General features: G+C 42.6%; 1 protein-coding gene across 1 annotated transcript in view; it reads left to right on the top strand.

Moving 5' to 3' along the window:
* The window catches only part of MYOF (myoferlin), a 122,339-nt gene that overhangs the window by 90,063 nt on the left and 7,010 nt on the right, over window positions 1-25,266 (top strand). The window contains exons 33-49 of the mRNA XM_087702348.1: window positions 166-347; window positions 434-592; window positions 704-802; window positions 1,618-1,779; window positions 2,740-2,905; window positions 4,698-4,774; window positions 9,933-9,944; window positions 11,113-11,211; window positions 12,297-12,422; window positions 13,577-13,732; window positions 15,276-15,367; window positions 17,269-17,439; window positions 18,799-18,947; window positions 20,305-20,444; window positions 22,447-22,535; window positions 23,211-23,306; window positions 24,360-24,501. Coding sequence (XP_087558474.1) covers window positions 166-347; window positions 434-592; window positions 704-802; window positions 1,618-1,779; window positions 2,740-2,905; window positions 4,698-4,774; window positions 9,933-9,944; window positions 11,113-11,211; window positions 12,297-12,422; window positions 13,577-13,732; window positions 15,276-15,367; window positions 17,269-17,439; window positions 18,799-18,947; window positions 20,305-20,444; window positions 22,447-22,535; window positions 23,211-23,306; window positions 24,360-24,501 — 2,117 coding nt within the window. The remainder of the gene's footprint in view (window positions 1-165; window positions 348-433; window positions 593-703; window positions 803-1,617; window positions 1,780-2,739; window positions 2,906-4,697; window positions 4,775-9,932; window positions 9,945-11,112; window positions 11,212-12,296; window positions 12,423-13,576; window positions 13,733-15,275; window positions 15,368-17,268; window positions 17,440-18,798; window positions 18,948-20,304; window positions 20,445-22,446; window positions 22,536-23,210; window positions 23,307-24,359; window positions 24,502-25,266) is intronic.

Genomic DNA, 25,266 nt, shown 5'->3' with positions numbered 1-25,266 from the left:
CAATTTTGAAATCTTTTGGAATCATGCAATGTGGGTTACTATGACTCGGTACCAAGGTTAGGGCTACTTTTAAGATTGTTAAGCCAAGCAAAAAGAGAGTAGAAAAATGTACAAGCTTAACTGGAAATAAATCTATGTCACTATTCCCTTGCTGTACTCTTTCAGATCCATATGCTCACGTTTCATTCCTTCATCGAAGCAAAACAACTGAGATTATCCATTCAACACTGAACCCAACCTGGGATCAAACTATTATATTTGATGAAATTGAAATTTACGGTGATCCGCAAACGGTAGCAGAAAATCCTCCTCAGGTGGTTGTTGACCTTTTTGACAATGACCAAGTGGTAGGTAGCCTACCAAACGTTTAGATCTCATTTTAGTTTAGTTTAGATGTCAGATACAGGATCATTTTTGGTATTTGTGATTCCAGGGCAAAGACGAATTTCTTGGAAGAACCTCTTGCTCTCCAATGGTAAAATTGAACCCAGATATTGATATCAATCCGAAACTTCTTTGGTACCCAGTTAAGAATGGAGGCAAGGCTTGTGGAGATGTTCTTTTAGCTGCTGAGCTTATACTGAATGAAAAGGTAATTAAAAACAACAACAAATTAACTTGTTTTGGACTTTCCAAAATATCGATGAGATAATATCCATGTTTGGCCTCACGATAAATTATAGAAACGTGTATCTTTAAACAGGGTGGCACCAATCTTCCAATTCTTCCTTCTCAACGCGCACCAAATCTATATATGGTACCGCAAGGAATTAGACCTGTTGTACAACTTACTGCAATTGAGGTATTTTGGTTATTGCTTATTTGTTATCCGAAGTGACGTGTTAATAAGGCATTTGGGCATACTTGCTTACACAAGGCTAAGTGCTAGCATGAAATTTTAGTATGCTTTTAATGTGTAATAAGCATCTCCCATCAATTGTTTAGGCAGTTATTCCCCTCTCCCACCGCCCAAATCTGGATGGTGTTTTATTTCCGTTATGCAATGTCCATCCAATGTCAGATGTGATGCCATTATTAAAAGCTTTAATGATAAATTCAGAAATCCTTAATTCACATCCGTCCTGAACTTGATCTCAAATTAACAATTATATCTGCCTTGCATCTAAGGACTATCGTGGGCATCCAAGAACCGCCTAGGTGAATATTATGAAATGAATATTATGAAATGTACTTGGCTTTATGAATAAAGTAGCATTACATCCACGAGAATAGGTTATCCTGGGAAATATAACAACATCCTGGAAAAAGACAATGGCAAAACAAATTCATGCCCAAAAAAACCCCCCTTCATTGCTAAATCCATGAAGTCCGCAGGGGTCAAGATGAAAAATGAAGGGCAAAATGAAATGCGATTTAAAATATTCATTTATTTTTAAGTAATTAAATTGAATTGTTAACTTGTCCCATGGTGACATGGGGTCCTGTGGCAAGTTGGCCATGGCAAGTTGGCCGCAGCGAGTTGGCCACAGGAAGTTGTCCCATTCCAGCCCCCCCTTCTTTTATTTTTATTTTTTTTACATTAATTTTGCAGCAAATTATGTTTCTATTCATAACGTGATTATTTTGGGGGGTCTGTTGCTTTATTTGTTTCAATAGATCCTTGCCTGGGGATTACGGAACATGAAAAACTATCAAATGGCTTCTGTGACTTCTCCCAGTCTCATTATAGAATGTGGAGGGGTAATGGTAGAATCTGTCGTGATCAAAAACTTGAAGAAGACGCCGAATTTCCCCGGATCTGTTCTCTTCATGAAAGTGGTATGATACCGCAAAGACTTCATAGCAAAGATGTATAGCACATCCTGACTACATGTTGATCATTTAAAAAAATAGAACCGGTATATGTGTTGATGCATATATTTAATCTGTAAACTATTCAGAGCAAAAATTTAAGCATTGTAAATGAATCCTATTTTTAAGTTCGCATACAGCTTCAGTTGTAGTATGGTTATATAGCAATAGCAATAGCAATAGCAGTTAGACTTATATACCGCTTCATAGGGCTTTCAGCCCTCTCTAAGCAGTTTACAGAGTCAGCATATCACCCCCAAGAACAATCCGGGTCCTCATTTTACCAACCTCGGAAGGATGGAAGGCTGAGTCAACCTTGAGCCGGTGAGATTAGAACCGCTGAACTGCAGATAACAGTCAGCTGAAGTGGCCTGCAGTACTGCACCCTAACCACTGCGCCACCTCGGCTCTTAGTTTGCATACAGCTTCAGTTGTAGTATGGTTATATAGCAATAGCAATAGCAGTTAGACTTATATACCGCTTCATAGGGCTTTCAGCCCTCTCTAAGCGGTTTACAGAGTCAGCATATCGCCCCCAACAACAATCTGGGTCCTCATTTCACCCACCTCAGAAGGATGGAAGGCTGAGTCAACCTTGAGCCGGTGAGATTTGAACCGCCGAACTGCAGTCAGCTGAAGTAGCCTGCAGTGCTGCATTTAACCACTGCGCCACCTCGGCTCTGTATCCTCATTCAGAAGTAGATGGGAAGATACGTGAGGTGGAATGTTGATTCCTACAGCACAGATATCATTATTACGGTATAAACACATATAAGTTGAGTATCACTATACATTTAAAAATAAATGTAGCTTCAATTATTTTGACTTTTTAACTTCTCCATCCCAGATGTTGCTGTGTTAGATGTATTTTTGTAATTGGTTTTAAATGTAGTCTACATAATATATATTTTGCTTGTTTTTCACTAGTTATTGCCCAAAGAGGAATTGTACACTCCATCACTAGTTCTTAAAGTGATAGATCACAGACAGTTTGGCCGAAAACCTATCGTGGGGCAATGTACCATTGATGCGCTGGAGAGGTTTCGCTGTGATCCTTACATTACTCAAGAAGATATTGCACCACAGATGAGAGGTATAGTTATAAAATAAACACATTTTTTCCGTTATTGTTCTCCCAGTCTTGCTACTACTAAGATAATTGATTCACAGTAACTTTACAAAAAAACCATTGAAATAAATGTTTAGTTTAGTTTAGTTTAGTTTAGTTTAGTTTAGTTTAGTTTAGTTTAGTTTAGTTTAGTTTAGTTTAGTTTAGTTTAATAACATTTATATGCCGCCTGATCCCGTAGGACTCCGGGCGGCTTACAATACAAAAATAATCCAAAAGAAAAAAGAAAATAAAGTAAGATACAGGGAAGCAAAATAGATATAAAATGCAACACATCATGCACTCCATTCTGAATGGGGCTGGACCGTATTTCGGGGTCAACAGCCCCAGGCCTGCCGGAACAGCCAGGTTTTAATGGCTTTCCGGAAGGCCGAGAGAGTGGGAAGGGTCCGGATCTCTGCGGGTAGATCATTCCACAGGGCCGGGGCAGCTACAGAAAAAGACCTCCCCCGAGTAAGTCGCCAACCGGCATCGCCCGGTCGACGGTACCCGGAGGAGGCCCAGCCTGTGGGTCATTGGGAGGTGCACATGTGCACAACTACCAGTAAATTTTGGTTTCACTTCTCATTCAAGAAACCTTCTCAGCTCTAATTGGAGGGTGGTGAGTGGACGGATTTAAATACTTCCATTCTCCACCATTCAGACAGAGCTGAAGAAGCTTCTTGGATCAGACATAAAGAAACTTCAAAGAAAAAGAAGAAGAAGAAAGTCCAGTTACCTCTTGTTTAAGAAGTATGGACTTCAACTACCAGAATTTTGGTTGGGGAGATCTGGGAGCTGAAGTTCATTCATTTGAAAGTTGCCAAGTTTGAAAAACCGAGATACACCCATATTACACCTACCCTCCGCGAGCTGCACTGGCTGCCAATTGGTCTCCGGATGCAATTCAAGGTGTTGGTCATTACCTTTAAAGCTCTACATGGCTCAGGACCAGCGTATTTGCGAGACCGCCTACTGCCACATACCTCCCAACGGCCGATAAGATCGCACAGGGTGGGCCTCCTTCGGACGCCATCAGCCGGACAGTGTCAGCTGGCGGGGCCTCGGAGGAGGGCCTTCTCTGTGGCTGCTCCGACCCTGTGGAATCAGCTACCCCCAGAGGTCTGGACCTCACCTACCCTCATGGCCTTCAGAAAAGCTGTTAAGACCTGGCTGTTCCAGCAGGCCTGGAACTGTTGACCTTATTATGTAGGGTCCAGCCCCGATCAGAACGTATGCGTGTTGGAGAATTTTAATCTTCATTTTTATTTCATTTTGTTTGTTTTGCTTTCTTGTTCTGTCTAAGCCGCCCGGAGTCCTCCGGGATTGGGCGGCCTATAAATCTAATAAATTAAATTAAATTAAAAACGCTGATTTAGAAGAAGGAAGGATATTTTCTTTCAGTTTTAATGAGCAGAAGCCCAGTTAGACTTATATACCGCTTCCTAGGGCTTTCAGCCCTCTCTAAGCGGTTTACAGAGTCAGCATATCGCCCCCCAACAACAATTCGGGTCCTCATTTTACCCACCTCGGAAGGATGGAAGGCTGAGTCAACCCTGAGCCGGTGAGATTTGAACAGCCAAACTGCAGAACTGCAGTCAGCTGAAGTGGCCTGCAGTGCTGCATTTAACCACTGCGACACCTCGGCTCTTGACTTGTCCCATCTGGTGGAAGCAAATAAAAGAGCAAAAGAATTAAGAGAAATAAAAGGTGAAGTTATGACTCCTGAATCTGGTTCTTAGTGTTTCTTGGTTTAATAGACTTGTTTTATCTGCAGTTACTATTCTAGCAGCTGCACCTCGTCAAGATGTTGTAATTGAAGTAGAAGATGGTCAACCCTTACTAACATCACAGGTAAACTTCTTTTTTAAATGTTTCTGTGGCAAGTTCATTTGTTTTTTTGGCATGCAAACCTTACCAGAAAATTGATCTGTAATAATTGTTGATAGCTAATATGTTCTCTTATGTAGCCAGCATGTGTGTCAATCACTCTGTGTTTTCCCGTTGTTTTTCGTATGTGTAAATCGGGTTTCCCTATTTGGTGCTCTTCAGATGTGTTGGATTTCTTCAGCCAGTATGGTGATACTCTGATGGGGTCTTGTGGGAACTCAAGACCGACATATTTGGAGATCATCAACAATGGAGGGCTGATATTGTCTGTCTTCTTTATGGACACAGTTCCTGAATTGTCTGCCAATAATTTTAGATTATATCTGGGTTTCAAAAATTGTTCGAACCTACTCTGTGGGTGTGGCCTCCTTTGTGGGAGTGGCTTGCCGCCCATGTGACCAGATGGGAGTGGCTTGCCGCCCATGTGACCGGATATGAAGATGACGACGACACTTGTCAGAACCACCTTACACACAGCACTGGCATGCATAAGAATAGGATGTAAACGTGTTTTTTAAAAGGCATCTTTGGTTTGCGTTAAAACAACTTCAACACACGCAATGTTCTGATTGCACCATAAACTCAGTAGTCATCCTTACCTTTCACAGAGGCACTGAGTTTTATAAATAGGAGCATGATAGTGTAGAATAATCATATCCAAGGACCAGTGGTGGGTTTCAAAAAATTGATGGAACCTCTTCTGTAGGTGTGGCCTTCTTTCCGGGTCCACTGGTGGAACCTCTTCTAACCGGTTCTGTAGATTTGACGAACCGGTTCTACCGAATAGGTGCGAACTGGTAGGAACCCACCTCTGCCAGAGACACATTATTAGAATGATGACCCAAATCAAAGAGGTTATATTCCCTAGTTATTCTTCTGGGGTCTTGAAGCATCAAACAAGTTAAGGACATTTTTCTCTGTATTGCAAAAATCTAAGATAATTTAAAGAAATAGCCAATTTATAGAAATAAACTCCAATATTTTCTTGGGGAATTTTTTTGGGGGGAAAAACCAGACATACTTTCCTATATACTAAATCAGATGTTTGCATATATTATCCATGGTGTAAAAAGATGCTAAGTTCCACTCATGGCATCTCAAACTATTTTATAAGGATTCCAGGAAAGCAACTAAAAAGATTCCTACTTAAGCTTCTGTTCAACCACCATCAGTCAGAACAATGATACTCGTAAAGCAATTTAACAGACCAAAGTGACTTTAGAGATTAACTACAGAATGCCATGTACATACATGCTAAAATAAGGCACTATGTTTAGAATACCTGAAATAATTAAAGACAAGATAGTAAGCTATAGTGCCTTATTTAAATAAAATAAGGATCACTTTGAGGTGCTTGAAGAAAGCACAAAAAATAAATAACTTATTAAACTTTGAAGGTCCATGCACATTACTAAGTTCCTTTTGGTGAGAACCAGTGGTGGGTTTCAAAAATTGTTTGAACCTACTCTGTGGGTGTGGCCTCCTTTGTGGGAGTGGCTTGCCACCCATGTGACCGGATGGGAGTGGCTTGCCGCCCGTGTGACCGGATATGAAATTATGAATTAGTACTTAGGTTGGTCCAAGTAGCTATTCAGAAACTCTGGCATTGAAGCACGCAAGTCTTAAAGCTGTCGAATTACAAGACCCTTGCACCCCTAACCCTTTAGAAAAAAAAAACTAGGGGTGTTCAAACCTGACAGCTTTAAGACTTGTGGACTTCAACTCCCAGAATTCCTCCTCCAGTCACGTTGGCTCAGGAACTCTGGCATTGAAGCATGCAAGTCTTAAAGCTGTCAAGTTACAAGATCCTTGCACCCCTAACCCTTTAGCAGTGGTGGGTTTCAAAAAATTTTGGAGCCTCTTCTGTAGGTGTGGCCCGCTTTCCGGGTCCACTGGTGGAACCTCTTCTAACCGGTCCGGTAGATTTGACGAACCGGTTCTACCGAATAGGTGCGAACTGGTAGGAACCCACCTCTGGTGAGAACCATTAATATAATTGCATTATATTTTTAACAATTAGTGGCAATTGTAACGATAGGAACGTCTCTAGATCTGCAGCTTCAGGCAAGGCAAATTGGCCAAATAATTGTCATTAATGGTTATATTTTGATATATAGAATATTTTGACTGATATATAACCATCAGAACGTAGAATTAAGACGTGGAATTGGTGTGTTCAAAGTAAACACGGTATTTAAAATCAAAGGGATGTTTAAATCTAATTTCATATATTAGTTTGTTTTGAGCTGAAGCTTCCTTTAAAGATGCAGCGTTCTAATTTTTACTGGAGCAGAATGGAAAATAAAGACTTATTAGAACAAATGATGTACAGATGTCAGACTAGTATGACAGTTGCAGAAGTTTCACGAACTGCATTCCAATTTCTAGTGCATAAGCAGTATGTCAACTGCACTCAGCAAAATGGCTTCTCCAAGCACAGTACATGTATGTATAGATGGGGGGGGGGGAAAATGCATGGGGATTATTCCACCTTTGATGCTTTTATCATTCAGCTTTCACGCCACTTTCATTCTACACAGGGAGCTTTTGGAGAAAAATAAAAGCTCCAGTTCAAAGCAAAATTGAGAAACATCTCCATTATCACCGCTGAAAATTACACCTTACACTGAAAATGGGGGGGGGAAATGCTTTCACGCAGATGTGTCGCCACTAACATGTGACATCCAATTGGCTTGCTAACAGTAAAACATTGTGTGTGCATGCTCAGAAATGAATCCAGTGAATTCAGAGGGATAGACCCCTGTCTAAATTGGTTCCACCACAAAACCGCGTTTGACTAAAGGGCGCTCGACGAAACTGCGTAGCTGACGTCATCACAGCGCGACAACAGCGCGGAGAAAAAACGCTAAACCTAAAATTAACCCCTAAACCTAACCCCCCTAAACCTAACCCCCCTAAACCTAACCCCCCTAAACCTAACCCTAAACCTAATCCTAAACCTAACCCTAAACCTAACCCTAAACCTAACCCTAAACCTAACCCTAAACCTAACCCTAAACCTAACCCTAAACCTAACCCTAAACCTAACCCTAAACCTAACCCTAAACCTAACCCTAAACCTAACCCTAAACCTAACCCTAAACCTAACCCTAAACCTAACCCTAAACCTAACCCTAAACCTAACCCTAAACCTAACCCTAAACCTAACCCTAAACCTAACCCTAAACCTAACCCTAACCCTAACCCTCACTGTTGTCGCCCTGCTGATGACGTCAGCGACGCGGTTTAATCAGGCGCGGTTTTGTCGTGCCACGGTCTAAATTGATAAATGGTTGTCAATCAAAATAAAATTACATTGTTTGATATGCCCGATTTTTTTTTCTGCCATTGGAGAACAAAATTTGGAAGTGATTATTTTTACATGCTTTCTCCAAAACCTCAAAGCACTAAGTATATAATAAATTAATGAAACAATTTTTCTTGGTCAGTGATTGCTTATGGGTCCTATCATCAACTGGTTCCTTCCTACTTAGAAATTGTAATTGTATTTTGCTGGGAAAGCCTGTTTAAAGACTTTTCCTATGAAAATAATACTTTTTCCAGGAATAATTATAGGAAACAATTTACAGAAGATCCTTCTTTTTGGTAAAATCTATAAAACTCAGCCCAGCCTTCCTCATAGGGGTTTTGAGCCGAGGTGGCGCAGTGGTTAGGGTGCAGTACTGCAGGCCACTTCAGCTGAATGTTATCTGCAGTTCGGCGGTTCAAATCTCACCGGCTCAAGGTTGACTCAGCCTTCCATCCTTCCGAGGTGGGTGAAATGAGGACCCGGATTGTTAGGGGCAATATGCTGACTCTGTAAACCGCTTAGAGGGGGCTGAAAACCCTATGAAGCAGTATATAAGTCTAACTGCTATTGCTATTGTTGCAGTGAAAAAAAATGGATCTAATCTGTGTTCCCCTTATCGCCATTTGGTTGATAGGATTATGACATAGAGAGACAGAAAGCTTAAACCAGGGATGTTAAACTGAAGGCCCGGGGGCTGGATCGGGCCAACGTGGCTGCCCTGGAAACAATGAAGAACTGGCCCATGGTGCTTCTGCCAGCAAAAACGGCCTCCGTTTTCACCGGCAAGGAGTTGCAGGAGGCCGTCTCAGCCAAAAACGGAGCTCGGGAGCCTGTTTTCATTGGCAGAGCACACGGGCCATCCCGGGCGTCCCCAACAGGAGTGACGTTGGGCTGGCCACACCCACCCTTGGCCTCCAAGGTCAAACATAACCCTGATGAGGCCCTCAATGAAATTGAGTTTGACACCCCTAGCTTAAACAATCATCTGTAGTGTAACGGATAATTTCTTATAAATATTTAGAAAAAAAAATATAAACTCATTCTTTGCTGTCATTCAATATTTCTTACATACTTGGTTTTACATATTTAAGAATCATTTAGTTTTGTTTCCAAATAAAGCTGTGTTTAAAAGATAAACTGTCCTAGCTTATAATAACAGAGGGGGGGGGATCAAAATACACAGAGAATATGCGTTAGATTACAAATTTCGTACAATGTAAAATAAATAGCCGTGCACTCCTATTTGGAAGTACATTCTGTCAAATTCACTGGGATATAATTGATAGAATTTTATTGTAAATTGTTTAAAAAGGTGATTGTAGGACAAAATGTAATCAGAGGAACAATTTAATGCAAGCTATTCAGAATTCCTTTAACAATGTCTATGAAATTTAAGATAAATAGAATAAGATTATCATGCTCCTAACTGTAGTCCTCTTTCGGAGAAACAGATTATTGGTCCAGTCTTAATTTCTTGATGTTCCTAAACAAATCAATTAATTCTTTGATTCTTGGGCTAATCCAGAAGTGTCCTGGAGATCATTTCAAGACATGATTTCTCTTTATATTCATTTGATAAGACTGATGGAATTATAATATCTGTGGTGGATCCGAATGAACTTCACTAATTAAAGACACGGGCAATGTTCAGAGAAAAGCAAAGCACATTATCTGAAAACATATATCCATAATCCAAAAATCACATTTTGTCTTCTGTAATGTTGTATAAAATACAGATGCTTGGTTTGATTTTAATTGTTCTGTTTTGGTTTTTCCACACCGATCCACCCCGGGATGTGTTTCCACGAACAGCTCACTGAAAAGGTAATTGAATCGCGTCTATGTAGTTTGAATTATTGATGCTCTATCTATTAATTTTAACTTGCATCAATTTAATATGCACTACTTAATTGGGGGAAAAAAATCTGCCAGGGTCCCCTTTATTGGAAAAAATAGTTTTACAGATCCAAAGGATTTAGAAGCTTCTTTGTGAAAAATAATGGAACTGAATTAATTGAACACGATCCTATAATGGTATAATGTACATGTAACGTTATATTTTTCACCAAAAAATGCTTCTAACCCTAACTTTAACCTTAATTCTGTACCTCTTTGAACAGGCAGACTTATATCAGTGGAAGAGGGGGCGGGTTGGGGTGTGGCTTAAGGAATTGTAATCTTATATGGCAGGAAGAAACTAAATTAAGGAAACTTTGTGTACAGTATAGCTAAAAATGATTATTCTAGAGATTGTTGTTTCTTACTTATTTATTTATTTATTTGGTTGGTTGGTTGGTTGGTTGGTTGGTTGGTTGGTTGGTTGGTTGGTTGGTTGGTTGGTTGGTTGGTTGGTTGGTTAGTTAGTTAGTTAGTTAGTTAGTTAGTTAGTTAGTTTGTATGCCGCCCACTCCCGAGAGACTCAGGGCGGCTTACAAGTAAATAAGGGAAGGGGAAGACATACAAAAATAAAACAACATTAAAAGATCCACACATTCACAACTTAGGGTGGGGCTGGACAAAGTCAACAGCCCCAGGCCTGCCGGAACAGCCAGCTCTTGGTGGCTTTGCGGAAGGCCGGAAGGGTAGTGTAAGGGTCCGGATCTCGACGGGGAGATCGTTCCATAGGGCCGGAGCAGCTACAGAGAAGGCCCTCCCCCGGGGAGTCACCAGCCGTCATTGGCCAGCAGATGGAACCCGGAGGAGGCCTAGTCTGTGCGATCTTATAGGCCTCTGGGAGGTAATTGGCAGGAGGCGGTCTCTCAGGTAGACAGGTCCGATACCATGTAGGGCTTTAAAAGTAACGACTAGCACCTTGAAGCGTGTCCGGAGACCAATGGGAAGCCAGTGCAGCTCGCGGAGGGTAGGTGTAACGTGGGTGTACGTAGGTACGCCCACTATCGCTCGCGCGGCTGCGTTCTGGACTAACTGGAGTCTTCAAACACTCTTCAGGGGCAGCCTTTTATTCTTCCTTTTTTTATTTTTTATTCTTTAGGAAAAAGAAGTCGTGGACTGGTGGAGCAAATTTTATGCTTCAGTAGGTGACACTGAAAAATGTGGGCAGTACGTTCAGAAAGGATATGATACGTTGAAGGTATTTATTTTATGGATGAGACTAGCATTGGCGTCTAAGTTTTAAAAAATAACAGTGTTCTAAAATTACTAGGTTTTAGATCAGTACCTTTTCTTAGCCCAATTCATCCTCTCCAAAAAAATACGCAATAGATTCCTTTTAATATCTATTATGATCATCTGTAATGTTACAATGCTGTTATTTGTTTGTTTGTATTTGGGGGTGATACTTTTATGGTGGACACAGCGCCGGAGCGGCCAAAAGCCTCTATGGTGGACACAGCGCCGGAGCGGCCAAAAGCAAGAAAGAGGTTTTTGGCTGCTCCGGCGTTATGTCCGACATAGAGGCGGGACGCGTCTTTTGCCCGCTGTCAAGAATGAGGCTTTTGGCCACTCCGGCACTATGTCTGCCATAGAGGCGGGATGCGTCCCGCCCCTATGGCGGACACAGCGTCGGGGGCATCCGAACGCCCTGCCGCGGTGTCCGACATAGGGCGGCTTTTGCCCGCTTGCCTCACCAGCCATAAACCTCACCGCACGTCACTGCTTTCAAGTAGTTGTTGACTCCTGGAGACGTCACTGCAGTTTTCTTCACAATTTTTTTCAGAAATGGTATGTTGTTGCTTGCTTCGATGACTGGCCTGGTCACCTAACTAGATTTGTAACTAAGATGAGACTAGAAATCAAAGTCTCCTGGTTTTCAGCTTGGTGCCTTAACCTGACTAGATCAAAATGTCTCTCTATGCCAGTGTTTCTCAACCTTGGCAACTTGAAGATGTCCGGACTTCAACTCCCAGAATTCCCCAGCCAGCATTTGCTGGCTGGGGAATTCTGGGAGTTGAAGTCCAGACATCTTCAAGTTGCCAAGGTTGAGAAACACTGCTCTATGCTATTACTCACTAATTTATTGTTTGAATAATCTGGTGTTGTTGTTTTTTTACTATTTTCGAGAATTATTTCACAAATACAATTAAACATTTTCCCCACATCATTATGTTTGTTTGGAGCCGGGAATATTTTTCCCTATTTTAAATTTCTCAGCACCTGTCATCGATGTGTATACATCACAGTTCTTTTAATTGTGGCACTTCACTTTTTTTTTTGTAGGTTTACAACTGTGAACTGGAGAATGTGCCTGACTTTAGGGGTTTAACAGACTTCTGTGATACTTTCAAGTTGTATCGAGGTAAAACCGAAGAAAATGATGACCCTACAGTTGCAGGAGAGTTTAAGGTACAATGAAAACAACAAATACATTATATTTGCAATAGGGATATATTACAAGTACAATAGATTATACTTGCAATAGGGAAAAGTGGGATACGTTGATTTTGTCTCCCGGAGGACTCCGGGTGGCTTACAATAAAAAGGGAGGGGGGATAAATAAGAGAATACAACAGTTTAAAAATTACACTCTAAAGGCGGCGGTGGTGAGACCCCTTCTGAAGAAGCCATCTCTGGATCCAGCCGCTTTAAACAATTACCGTCCAGTCTCCAACCTCCCCTTTGTGGGGAAGGTTGTTGAGAAGGTGGTAGCCTTTCAGCTCCGGCGGTCCTTGGAGGAAACCGATTATCTAGATCCCTTCCAGTCAGGATTTAGGCCGGGCTACAGCATGGAAACCGCTTTGGTCGCATTGATCGATGACCTCTGGAGAGCCAGGGATGGAGGTTATGCCTCCGTCCTTGTGCTCCTTGACCTCTCAGTGGCTTTCGATACCATCGACCATGGTATCCTTCTGCGACGACTGCGGGAGGTGGGGGTGGGAGGCACTGTCCTACGGTGGTTCTCCTCTTACCTCTCGGACAGGTCGCAGTCGATGTTGGTCGGAGGGCAGAGGTCGACCCCTAGGCCCCTGAAGTATGGGGTACCGCAGGGATCGGTCCTGTCCCCGCTCCTATTTAATATCTACATGAAACCGCTGGGTGAGATCATTCGACGGCACGGGATAAAATACCATCAATATGCAGACGATACACAGCTGTATCTGTCCGCCCCGTGCCAACTCTGTTTCACACATATGATAGAATATCCCTTGAATATTGATTGAAACATTGGCTATCAAGTGATTGCAAAGTTTTCATTCCACACAGTTATCCAAATCAGGTCTTGGTAACGTTTGGCTTATTGAAATTATTATTTCCAAAGTCGTGCTTTGGAATGTTAATCAAAACGAATTCTCATTTTCTATTCAGAACAATACAAATAGATCAAGTCAAATCTTGCAAACAAATATTTTTAATGCAAGTAATGAAGTGCGATTGTATACTATGGCTGGATACCACTTTAATAAATGAATAAACAAATGTGATATCGTATTTTCATATCTCCCTTGACTGTAATAAGGCTTGTTTTGGCTTATTTACTAGTGTTTTGTGTGATTTATTAGGGCTCTTTCCGGATCTACACATTTCCAGATGATCCAACCGTATCACCTCCTCCTCGGCAGTTTCGTGAGTTACCAGACAGTGGACCTCAGGAGTGTATTGTACGGATTTATGTAATACGAGCTTTAGAGCTCCAACCTAAGGATAATAATGGACTGGTAAGTTAATATCTCCAACCAATAATACAAATTAGAGCAATGTTTCTCAGAATCAGGAAGGTTCGGTTGTCTGGAATTCGGTTCCACCACAAAACCGCGTTCGACTAAAGCGCGCGCGACGAAACCGTGTAGCTGATGTCATCACAGTGCGACGAAAAAAGCACGCTGTAAACGCTAAAGCTAAAATTAACCCCTAAACCTAAACCTAACCCCCCTAAACCTAACCCTTAACCTAACGCTAAACCTAACCCTAACCCTTAACCTAACCCTAACCCTAACCCTAACCCTAACCCTAACCCTAACCCTAACCCTAACCCTAACCCTAACCCTAACCCTTAACCTAACCCTAACCCTAACCCTAACCCTAACCCTAACCCTAACCCTAACCCTAACCCTAACCCTTAACCTAACCCTAACCCTAACCCTAACCCTAACCCTAACCCTAAACCTAACCCTTACCTTAACTTGAATCGGCTTGCTTTCAAAGCGCTATTTAAAGCGCCCTTTTTTCTCCGCAGTCGCTGTTGTCGCCCTGCTGATGACGTCAGCGACGTGGTTTAATCGGGCGCGCTTTAGTGGAGCGCGGTTTTGTCGTGCCACGTGGAATTCAACTCCCAGAACTCCTCAGTCAGCATTTCTGGATCCAGCATCACTGGATTAAAGCATTGTGGTGCATTAAATCTAAATAATGAGTTGGAGAGTAGTTGACAGGAATGAATAAATATACAGTGATTTGAAGTGTTCTTAAAGAACTGATTTTCACTCAAGATATCTGTAAAACGTCATTCATCATGATCTGTCTCGTAGTATGAGTCTGTTTTGAGTTTAATAGAATTTGTATGCCACGCACTCCCGTTGGGACTCTGGGCGGCTCACAGCAAGATTAAAAAACATTTTAAAAAAGAAAAACAATTATTAAAATAATCCACCATCCATTCAATCTAAGTGGGGCTGGAGATAATCAACAGCCCCAGGCCTACCGGAACAGCCAGGTGTTGGTCGCTTTCCGGAAGGCCGTGAGAGTGGTAAGGGTCCGGATCTCTACGGGTAGATCGTTCCACAGGGCCGGTACCGCTACAGAGAAGGCCCTCCCCCGGGGGGCCGCCAGCCGGCATTGTCCGGTCGACGGCACCCGGAGGAGGCCCAACCTGTGCGATCTTATTGGTCGTTGGGAGGTATGTGGCAGGAGGTGGTCTCTCAGGTAGCCAGGTCCTAAACCATGAAGGGCTTTGAAAGTAACGACTAGCACCTTGAAGCGCGTCCGGAGACCAATAATGGTATGGAGGAATGAATACATTAAAGCTTCTGTATTTAATGCCCTAATGGAGTAATTAAATGCAACATAAGTAAATTCCTAGCAATTAATTGAAAGACTTTGGAAACACAGCTGCCTTTCCCATTGACATTTTTGGAAATTTAAATTTTTTTCTGTGACAGCTGTGAACTTAACATTTATAATGTATTTTTGATCAGTCTGGCAATGAATGTTAATATATATATTTTTAACATTAACAACTTCTTTGTTTATTTTTTTTCCGAATAGTGTGATCCTTACATTAAGCTCGGCTTAGGCAAAAAAATTGTTGAGGATAGAGATCATTACATTCCCAATACACTGAATCCAATTTTTGGCAGGTAGGTAATTAAAATGTTCCTCTTTCCCTTGTAATTAGAATTTGTGCGCAGAATACCAGCTTGGGATCTTTCTACTGTATTAAACTAGTAAAAGAAATACCGGTAATTGTGCATTTATTTTCATATTTGAAAAAATAGGTTATGTGTGAGAAAGAGGCGGGATGTGATATGGTTTTCTGTCTCCCCCCCCCCTGCCATTTCTGTTGATTTTATCTAGAGAAGATCCTTAGTTGGATTAAAACTCAGAGAATAATTGTGATAGAATAGAATATTCTCAAATGAGAAAAAGTTCCTTGGTCTCAAGTGTCCTTCTAATACTGGCAGAGATACTCTGAAACAGATAATAGATAGAGCCGAGGTGGCGCAGTGGTTAGGGTGCAGTACTGCAGGCCACTTCACCTGACTGTTATCTGCAGTTCAGCGGTTCTAATCTCACCGGCTCAAGGTTGACTCAGCCTTCCATCCTTCCGAGGTGGGTGAAATGAGGACCCGGATTATTGTTGGGGGCGATATGCTGACTCTGTAAACCGCTTAGAGAGGGCTGAAAGCCCTATGAAGCGGTATATAAGTCTAACTGCTATTGCTATAATGTGGAAGTACATTTGAAAAAGATTTTGGAAAACGAAGAAAAATATAATCGATTTAATGGAATGATATTTTCCTTACAAATCAGGTGTATCGGCACATTCTGATAACGTAAAAAAATAGTTTTCGTAGAAGCATAAACCCTCAGTCTATGGATTGGCACCGGGCCGTGGCATGCAGGAAACTGGGCCACGCAAACAAGTGAAACCTCATGTAGGCAACACACAAAACCATGTCTCTTCCAGAGCCGAGGTGGCGCAGTGGTTAGGGTGCAGTGCTGCAGGCCACTTCAGCTGACTGTTATCTGCAGTTCAGCGGTTCTAATCTCACCGGCTCAAGGTTGACTCAGCCTTCCATCCTTCCGAGGTGGGTGAAATGAGGACCCAGACTTTGGGGGCGATATGCTGACTCTGTAAACCGCTTAGAGAGGGCTGAAAGCCCTATGAAGCGGTATATAAGTCTAACTGCTATTGCTATTGCTATTCCAGTCTGTGGAAAACCCTCTCTCCACGGAACCTGTCCCTGGTGCCCAAAAGGTTGGGGGGCAACTAATCCAATCCCTTTCCTAAGTCAGGGGTTCTTACAATTTTCCAGACAGATGGCACTTCAACCTTTGCTTATAAATGTCCAGTGGTGCAAGATGGGTATCTCCAAGAAGCCAACAGTTTTTATTGCTTAATAACTCTCACGATCAGGAAATGCCTCCTCTTTCCGAGTTTGGATCTCCTCTGTAAAACTTCAGTTCAGCCTTTGGACAACATGTAGAATGAATCTTTCCTTTCAAGTACCGGTACACCAGGGGTGGGTTTCTCGCCCCGTTCCAACCGGTTCGGTTGGAACGAGGCCGGCGGCGTCCTCGCGCACACGTGCGGCGTCCTCGCGCACGCACGTGGCGCACGCGCGCACACAGCACGCGCATGCGTACTAGCGTTTGCACGATGCTCCAGCTGCTCCTGGAGGATCGCGCAGGCGCTGTATGCGTTCTGCGCATGCGTGGAAGCGCAGAATTCGTAAAAACCGGGTAAGGAGCAGGCGCGGGTGTGCGGGCGCGCGCGGGCGCGGGGGTGGGGGGGCTTCGCCGTTCCCGGAAGTTACTTACTTCCGGGTTCGGCGACCAACCGGATCGCAGGGACCGGTGCGAACCGGTTGAAACCCACCCCTGCGGTACACCATCAATATTGCTCTCTTGTTTGAAATAACAGCGCTTCAAACTACTCAGTTGAGTGAGCAGTGCTAGTAATTATTTTAGCTTTGTTCGTCTTTTTAATAATCACTTTTCTGGAATTGAAATTGACTATTGCTATTTCTGCAATCAGAATGTATGAACTGAGCTGCTTCCTGCCTCAAGAGAAGGATTTGAAAATTTCCGTCTACGACTATGATCTGCTGACTCGAGATGAAAAAGTTGGCGAAACCACAATCGATCTGGAAAACAGATTCCTCTCCCGCTTTGGATCTCATTGTGGGATACCACAACAACACTGCATGTAAGTCTTTCCTACCCCAATTAGTTCTCCCTGGGTCCCCTTAGATCGGGTAAAGGCTCCAGTAACAACAGCTCTTTATTGCAAGTCAAGTGAACATCTGGCTGAAGACGGGTCGGACAGCATCCCCTTTTAAAGGGATCTGTCAGACCTCTTGACCAATGGAATTCGACCTCTGTTCCCGCCGGAACAGAGGACCTTGGTGGAAACCTTTATCGGGGGGGGGGATATCTAACAAGTCCTGATAACGTGGCACTACAAAACCGCGCTCGACTAAAGCGCGCCCGATTAAACCGCGTCGCTGACATCATCAACAGGGCGACAACAGCGAGCGCGGAGAAAGAAGGGTGCTTTAAATAGCGCTTTGAAAGCAAGCCGATTCAAGTTAAGGTAAGGGTTAGCTTTAGGGTTAGCTTTAGGGTTAGGTTAAGGGTTAGGTTAAGGGTTAGGGTTAGGTTTAGGGTTAGGTTAAGGGTTAGGGTTAGGTTTAGGGTTAGGTTAAGGGTTAGGATTAGGTTTAGGGTTAGGTTAAGGGTTAGGTTTAGGTTTAGGGGTTAATTTTAGGTTTAGCGTTTACAGCGTGCTTCTGTCTCCGCGCTGTTGTCGCCCTGTGATGACGTCAGCTACGCGGTTTCGTCGAGCGCGCTTTAGTCGAACGCGGTTTTGTGGTGGAACCCCTGATAAAACCAAATCCTGGGCTTAATCCCTAAAAGCCAGCTAGAATGTGATTGACTGGCATACTAATTAGTCAATTATTCAATAAATGGGAGTAATCTTTTTCTATCCATTTATCTGGATTTTTTGTTTAGTTCTGCATTTTAATTGGACTTATTTCTTTTAAACTATAACAAAATATGGAAAGAATGTAACTTCTGGAATTCTTTCCAACTTCTCTTGGATTCTAGCAGTGTCCTCATTTTCTTTGTCAAAACAGTGTGGCATCTTTCTGTTGCCGCGTTGCATTTATGTGTCTCTATGCATGTTACAGGTAGTTCTCTACTTGTCACCACCATTGAGCCCAAAATTTATATTTTGTTAAGTGAGACATCAGTTAAGTGAGTGTCATTTAGAAAAGCTCCCTTGTTGAAATCGTGGAAAACGTTTTTAAGTAATTCCTTCTTTAAGTATCTGGAAAATGAAATTAAAACAAACTAAAACAGTTTTTAGGAAGGATTAAAAAAAAAAAACCTTAATTGTCATTTTGATGGTACTGCTTTTCTTTCCTTCTGTCTTCCTGTCTACCTTTTTTTTTTGCAAGGAATGGAATATTATAACAATCGCATCTAAGAATAATCAAAGTATATACAATACGGCCGAGACTATAATGCATTTATTCCAAAATGTGTTTTGTTTCCTATAAAGATCAGGTATCAATACTTGGAGGGATCAGTTGAAGCCAACACAACTTTTGCAAAACCTTGCCAGAGTTAAAGGCCATCGTCCTCCAGTCCTTTCTGAAAATGGAAAAAGAATTAGCTATGGAGGAAGGGACTATACTTTGGAAGAATTTGGTAAATCCTTGTCTATTAACAGAGTGTTACTGCTTCATATTTGTCACATTACCATTTATCTCCATTATCCTCTTAACTGTATTAATATAGACCATAGGGTTGCATTTATGGGTAGTCCAGGGGTGGGTTTCTCGGTTGGAACGGGGCCGGCAGCGTCCTCGTGCACGCGCGCGGTGCACGCATGTGTACTAGCGTCTGCGCGACGCTCCAGCTGCTCCTGGAGGATCGCGCAGGCGCTGTATGCGTCCTGTGCATGCGTGGAAGCGCAGAACTCGTCAAAACCGGGTAAGGACCGCGGGCGGGCGGGCGCGCCCTTCGCCGTTCCCGGAAGCTACTTACTTCCGGGTTCGCCGACCAGGGACCGCCGTGAACCGGTTGAAACCCACCCCCGGGGTAGTCCTTGTTTAGTAGTCACAAATGAGACCAGCAGTTTGGCTGTTAAGTGAAGTGTTCGTATAACCAACATCAAAGTTTCTTTTTTTCTTTTCTTTTTTTGTCATCAGAGGGACAAAATCCAGAAGCGATATCCAAATAAAAAATATAAATATATTCTTCTCTTTGAATAGAATAATCAAGCTAGCCATTTCTGCTTTATCTTCCTTGCTAAAGAAAGTTGCTAAACAAAGACGTTGATAAGCAACTATCCATACATAAGAGGTTGTGATTTGGAATGCCAGCTCAGCAATGCTCAATGGACTTTTCTCTTGTACACTAGGAAAAAGTGAACAAAAAATGTTTCCATAAATTGTGAGGAGTCCTTGGTGCTCTCTCAGCTTGCTTGTTTTCTTGCAGACATTTTATTATCCAAACTAGTAACCAATGTATCATTATCAGTGTAAATATCACAGAGGTGGGTTCCTAGCAGTTCGCACCTATTCGGTAGAACCGGTTCGTCAAATCTACCGAACCGGTTAGAAGAGGTTTTACCAGTGGACCCGGAAAGCAGGCCACACCTGCAGAAGTGAAAGCTGAAAGCCCTATGAAGCGGTATATAAGTCTAACTGCTGTTGCTATTGCTACTTTGACAGACAGGGCAAGGAAAGGATGATTAGGGAATGGTCAGATAAGAGAGGGCATAGCCCACAGCTGTATAATGGGTGGAGAAAGAGAGACTCAGAAGAGGCCGTCCCTAGCTTTCCAGGCATTTAAGGAGATAGCAAGGAAGAAAGGATTTGTACTTTCAGATTCGCAAGATTCTGTAAATGTACGTACCCTTAGAATGAAGTAGAATTATTTCACCTGATCATGTTTTCTGTCTGGTCTGTTTAGAAAGGTTGACAGCGGATGGGAATGTCTACTTTCAATGCTCTGTGGTGAGCTTCTTGTGATTTTCATTGTTTCTTTCTCTTGATTTCAGAGGTAAACAAAATATTGCACGAACACCTGGGACCTAGAGAAGAAAGGCTGGCTCTTCACATTCTCAGAACTCAGGGCTTGGTGCCGGAGCACGTCGAAACCAGAACCCTGTACAGTACTTTCCAACCCAACATTCCTCAGGTATTATCAATATTTTTTCCCTTTTCTTTTTGTTCATGAGATGCAAAATCTGTGAAATAGCTAGATACAAAATGATTCCTACAATAGAGTTAGGTACTTTTCTACTCTTGCAACCTCCTTTTGTCAGTAATCTTATAGGGATATGATCATTTTTTAGGGATATTTAGGGTATTTCTAGGAAAATTATGAAACACAGCACGTAAATGAAATTAAATCCATAACATAGTCTTCTACCATATGATTTTTCTGATGTAGCTAACTATGTAACACTTGCAGTGGTGAGTTTCAAAAATTGTTCGAACCTACTCTGTGGGTGTGGCCTCCTTTGTGGGAGTGGCTTGCCGCCAATGTGACCGGATGGGAGTGGCTTGCCGCCCATGTGACCGGATATGAAGATGCCGACGACACTTGTCAGAACCGCCTTAAATGACCTCACACACAGCACTGGCATGCATAAGAATAGGATGTGAACTTGTTTTTCAAAAGGCATCTTTGGTTTGCGTTAAAACAACTTCAACACACACAATGTTCCGATTGCACCACAAACGCAGTAGTCATCCTTACCTTTCACAGAGGCCCTGAGTTTTATAAATAGGAGCATGATAGTGTAGAATAATCATATCCAAGGACCAGTGGTGGGTTTCAAAAAATGTTGGAACCTCTTCTGTAGGTGTGGCCTGCTTTCCGGGTCCACTGGTGGAACCTCTTCTAACCGGTTCGGTCGATTTGACGAACCGGTTCTACCGAATAGGTGCGAACTGGTAGGAACCCACCTCTGAACACTTGATACCACACGTTGCATTATAATTACCTTTTTTTCATCCAGCTAGGGAGACCTGCATTGGCAGGTAATATGCATACACCTTGTGACGCTATTTTTTAAAAGTAATTTTTACGGTGAAATATCATGCACAGACAATAAAAAAATAGTACATTTATATCATAATAAGGAGATGGCCATTATGGGAAGTACCATGTGAAGGATGCTTCTGACAGTAAAGTGAGAATAATTTCAAAGCAATCCCACTGCATTATCGTGACATGTTATTATCAGTCAGAGTCTAAAGAAGTGTTTCTCAACCTTGGCAACTTTAAGTCCTGTGGACTTTAACTCCCAGAATCCCCCAGCCAGCTCTTGCTGGCTGGGGAATTCTGGGAGTTGAAGTCCACAGGACTTAACGTCGCCAAGGTTGAGAAACACTGGTCTAAAGGGCTGTTTTGCGTATGTCCTGTGAATGGGCTTCTGTTACACCTATCCTCCGCGAGCTGCACTGGTTACCGATCGGTCTCCGGATACGCTTCAAAGTGCTAGTCGTAACTTATAAAGCCCTTCATGGTATTGGACCTGGGTACTTGAGAGACCGCCTGCTGCCAATTACCTCCCACAGACCCATTAGATCGCACAGGGCCGGCCTCCTCCGGGTTCTGTCTACCAGCCAATGCCATCTGGCTACGACCCGGAGGAGGGCCTTCTCTGTGGCGGCTCCGGCCCTCTGGAATGAACTCCCCGCGGAGATTCGGACCCTCACCCCTCTCCAGGCCTTCCGGAAAGCCGTCAAAACCTGGCTGTGCCGGCAGGCCTGGGGTTGATGAGTTCCCCTCCCCTCTTGACTTGTATGGCTGTATGACTCTTGTGTATTTTAATTATATGTATTGTGTTTGTATCCCCTTTTCCCCTTCTGAGTTGTTCGCCGCCCTGAGTCCCTCCCGGAGAAGGGCGGCATACAAATAAATTAAATCTGAAATCTGAAATCTGAATCTGTTTCCCACTCTATTGCAAAATGCTTTTCAAAAAACCCAGTAGTTTTAATCATAGCTTGTCCTTTGAATATAAAAGAATTAGGTGGCACATTCCAGCCAAATATGAACTGGGCATGAATTCTTAGCAGGGTTGCATCCAGGTCACGTTATCAAATTAGAATACCGATAGGTGAAGAGACAGGTTTTCTTTTCTTCTTTATTTAAAATAAAACCTGACACGATCGTTATCTTATTGATACAGGGGAAGCTTCAAATGTGGGTGGACGTTTTTCCCAAAAGCTTGGGCCCGCCAGGCCCTCCTTTTAACATCACTCCTCGCAAGGCTAAAAAGTGAGTAAGATTGGCTGATGTTCGTAGCGTGCTACTGTATTTCGTGGCCCCAAAAATATTGATCTTTTCAGATCCTTTCGAGATAAATGAGAAGTTTGCCTTGCATTCTGTTCTCTTCTGTGGCCCTTTGTCACCATCTCTGAATTCAGATGGAGGCAAACACAAGAACTCATTCTTTTTTTTATACTTTTTATACTTTTTTTTTAAATGATATATACCTGTGTTACTTTTTTTTTTGGTTTTTCTTTTGTTTTTTCTTTTGTTCTTTTTGTCTTTTTTGTTTTTCTTTTTTCTTTTTTTCTTTTCTTTTTTCTTTTTCTTTCTTTTTCTTCGATTTTTTTCTTTTCCCACTGGTGTGGGCCTGTATTGTTTAAGAAACAAGAATTATTATTATCATTATTACTATTATTTTTTTAATAATAATTATAGTCAAATGAAAATGGATATATGAGGATGGTGACATGTATGAATATTTGAGTTAAAATGCTCGAGTTAACATGAACTATGTTTCTTGACGGTGGAAGAGATGCGCAAAAGTCTATTTGTAACCAACTGATACACTTTCTATAGCATGTAAAGAAGGATGTTGTATTTGTTTTAAATTAAAAATTAAAAAACTTTAATAATAATAATTTTTAAAAAAAGAACTCATTCTTTCCATTACTTGCCTTACAGATACGAACTACGGGTGATAATTTGGAACACCAAAGATGTCATCCTGGATGAGAAAAGCATCACAGGAGAAGAAATGAGTGACATCTACATAAAAGGGTAACAATGACTTTGGAAGGACTTGTTGAAAACAGGAAAGCATTGCTTAGTGTTATGGAACCTGGTCACTAAGACTTCCAATCAGTTAGAAGCATTGGAATTGAATAATCATGCAATATTAACATCCCATCATTTGGTCTATGTTAAAAACTATACATTTGCATGCACAGTTGTGCAGTGTTCTTGGGTTAGAAAGATTAGTCCATTAATAGCAATAGCAGTTAGACTTATATACCGCTTCATAGGGCTTTCAGCCCTCTCTAAGCGGTTTACAGAGTCAGCATATCGCCCCCAAAGTCCGGGTCCTCATTTCACCCACCTCGGAAGGATGGAAGGCTGAGTCAACCTTGAGCCGGTGAGATTTGAACCGCTGAACTGCAGATAGCAGTCAGCTGAAGTGGCCTGCAGTACTGCACCCTAACCACTGCGCCACCTCGGCTTTAATACACTAACATCTTACACGTGCATTTCACCTAACCTATTCAACCATTGAACAATTTGACAGCATGCCAGTTGTCTTCCTCTTATCATATATTTTCTTACTATCTTTGACCGGAAACATGGCATAGAAAGGCAATATAGTGCCAATATATATTGAACCTGCAGGCAGCCAGGTTTTACCAGTGGGCAGTAAGGTAAGTATTGTCATTATACACAACATAGCAATAGCAATAGCAGTTAGACTTATATACCGCTTCATAGGGCTTTCAGCCCTCTCTAAGCGGTTTACAGAGTCAGCATATCGACCCCACAATCTGGGTCCTCATTTTACCCACCTTGGAAGGATGGAAGGCTGAGTCAACCTTGAGCCGGTGGGATTTGAACCGCTGAACTGCAGATAGCAGTCAGCTGAAGTGGCCTGCAGTACTGCACCCTAGCCACTGCGCCACCTCGGCTCTTGACAACTTTCAGATGTATAAACTTCCGCTCCCCGAATTCCCCCACTACCATGGACAACTGGGAGTTGAAGTCCACACATGTTAAAGTTGCCAAGGTTTCGATGGGTCACTTCCATGGACTACACAGCCCTATCTGCTTGCTTCTGCCTTACAGATGGATGCCTGGCCACGAAGACCACAAACAGAAAACGGATGTCCATTATAGATCCCTGGATGGGGAAGGGAATTTCAACTGGAGATTTATCTTTCCTTTCAATTATTTTCCGGCGGAGCAACTCTGCACAGTTTCCAAAAAGGTATAGACCCCAAGGACAATTCTGTAAATCATTAATGCGCTTGATAATTGGCATCTAGGCTTGTATTTGTTTTAATGAAGCTGAAAACCGTTGTACACAAATCCATAGGAAGAACCATGAGGGGCTTTTAGCTTCGTCCTGCTTCCCCAGTTTACTCAACCACGTCTTCATCCATAGAAGAAAAGAATTCTGACTTCCTATTTTCCCCTAAGGAACGGAGAGCAAGGAAGATTGGACCTGGGTACTTGAGAGACCGCCTTCTGCCAATTACCTCCCACAGACCTGTTAGATCGCACAGGGTCGGCCTCCTCTGGGTTCCGTCTACCAGCCAATGCCATCTGGCTACTACCCGGGGGAGGGCCTTCTCTGTGGCGGCTCCGGCCCTTTGGAATGAACTCCCCGCGGAGATTCGGACCCTCACCCCTCTCCAGGCCTTCCAGAAAGCCGTCAAAACCTGGCTGTGCCGGCAGGCCTGGGGTTGATGAGTTCCCCTCCCCTCTCGACTTGTATGGCTGTATGACTCTTGTGTATTTTAATTACGTGTATTGTGTTTGTATCCCCTTTCCCCTTTGAGTTGTTCGCCGCCCTGAGTCCCTCCCGGAGAAGGGCGGCATACAAATAAATTAAATCTGAAATCTGAAATCTGAAGATGGCATACGGGAAGGGTCATTTTGAATAGGAAATAGAAAAGGAAGGAGCACAGCTCTTCTCTTTGCTGTTTTTCCACTAAAGGCTTTCACCTTCCATGCCTATTTTTCTTTTAAA

The sequence above is a fragment of the Thamnophis sirtalis genome, unplaced genomic scaffold (genome assembly GCF_051295495.1).
Source record: "Thamnophis sirtalis isolate CommonGarterSnake01/CBP01778 unplaced genomic scaffold, rThaSir2_p1.2 scaffold_15, whole genome shotgun sequence".
Lineage (NCBI taxonomy): Eukaryota > Metazoa > Chordata > Lepidosauria > Squamata > Natricidae > Thamnophis > Thamnophis sirtalis.
This window is presented reverse-complemented; position numbering and strand designations above follow the sequence as displayed.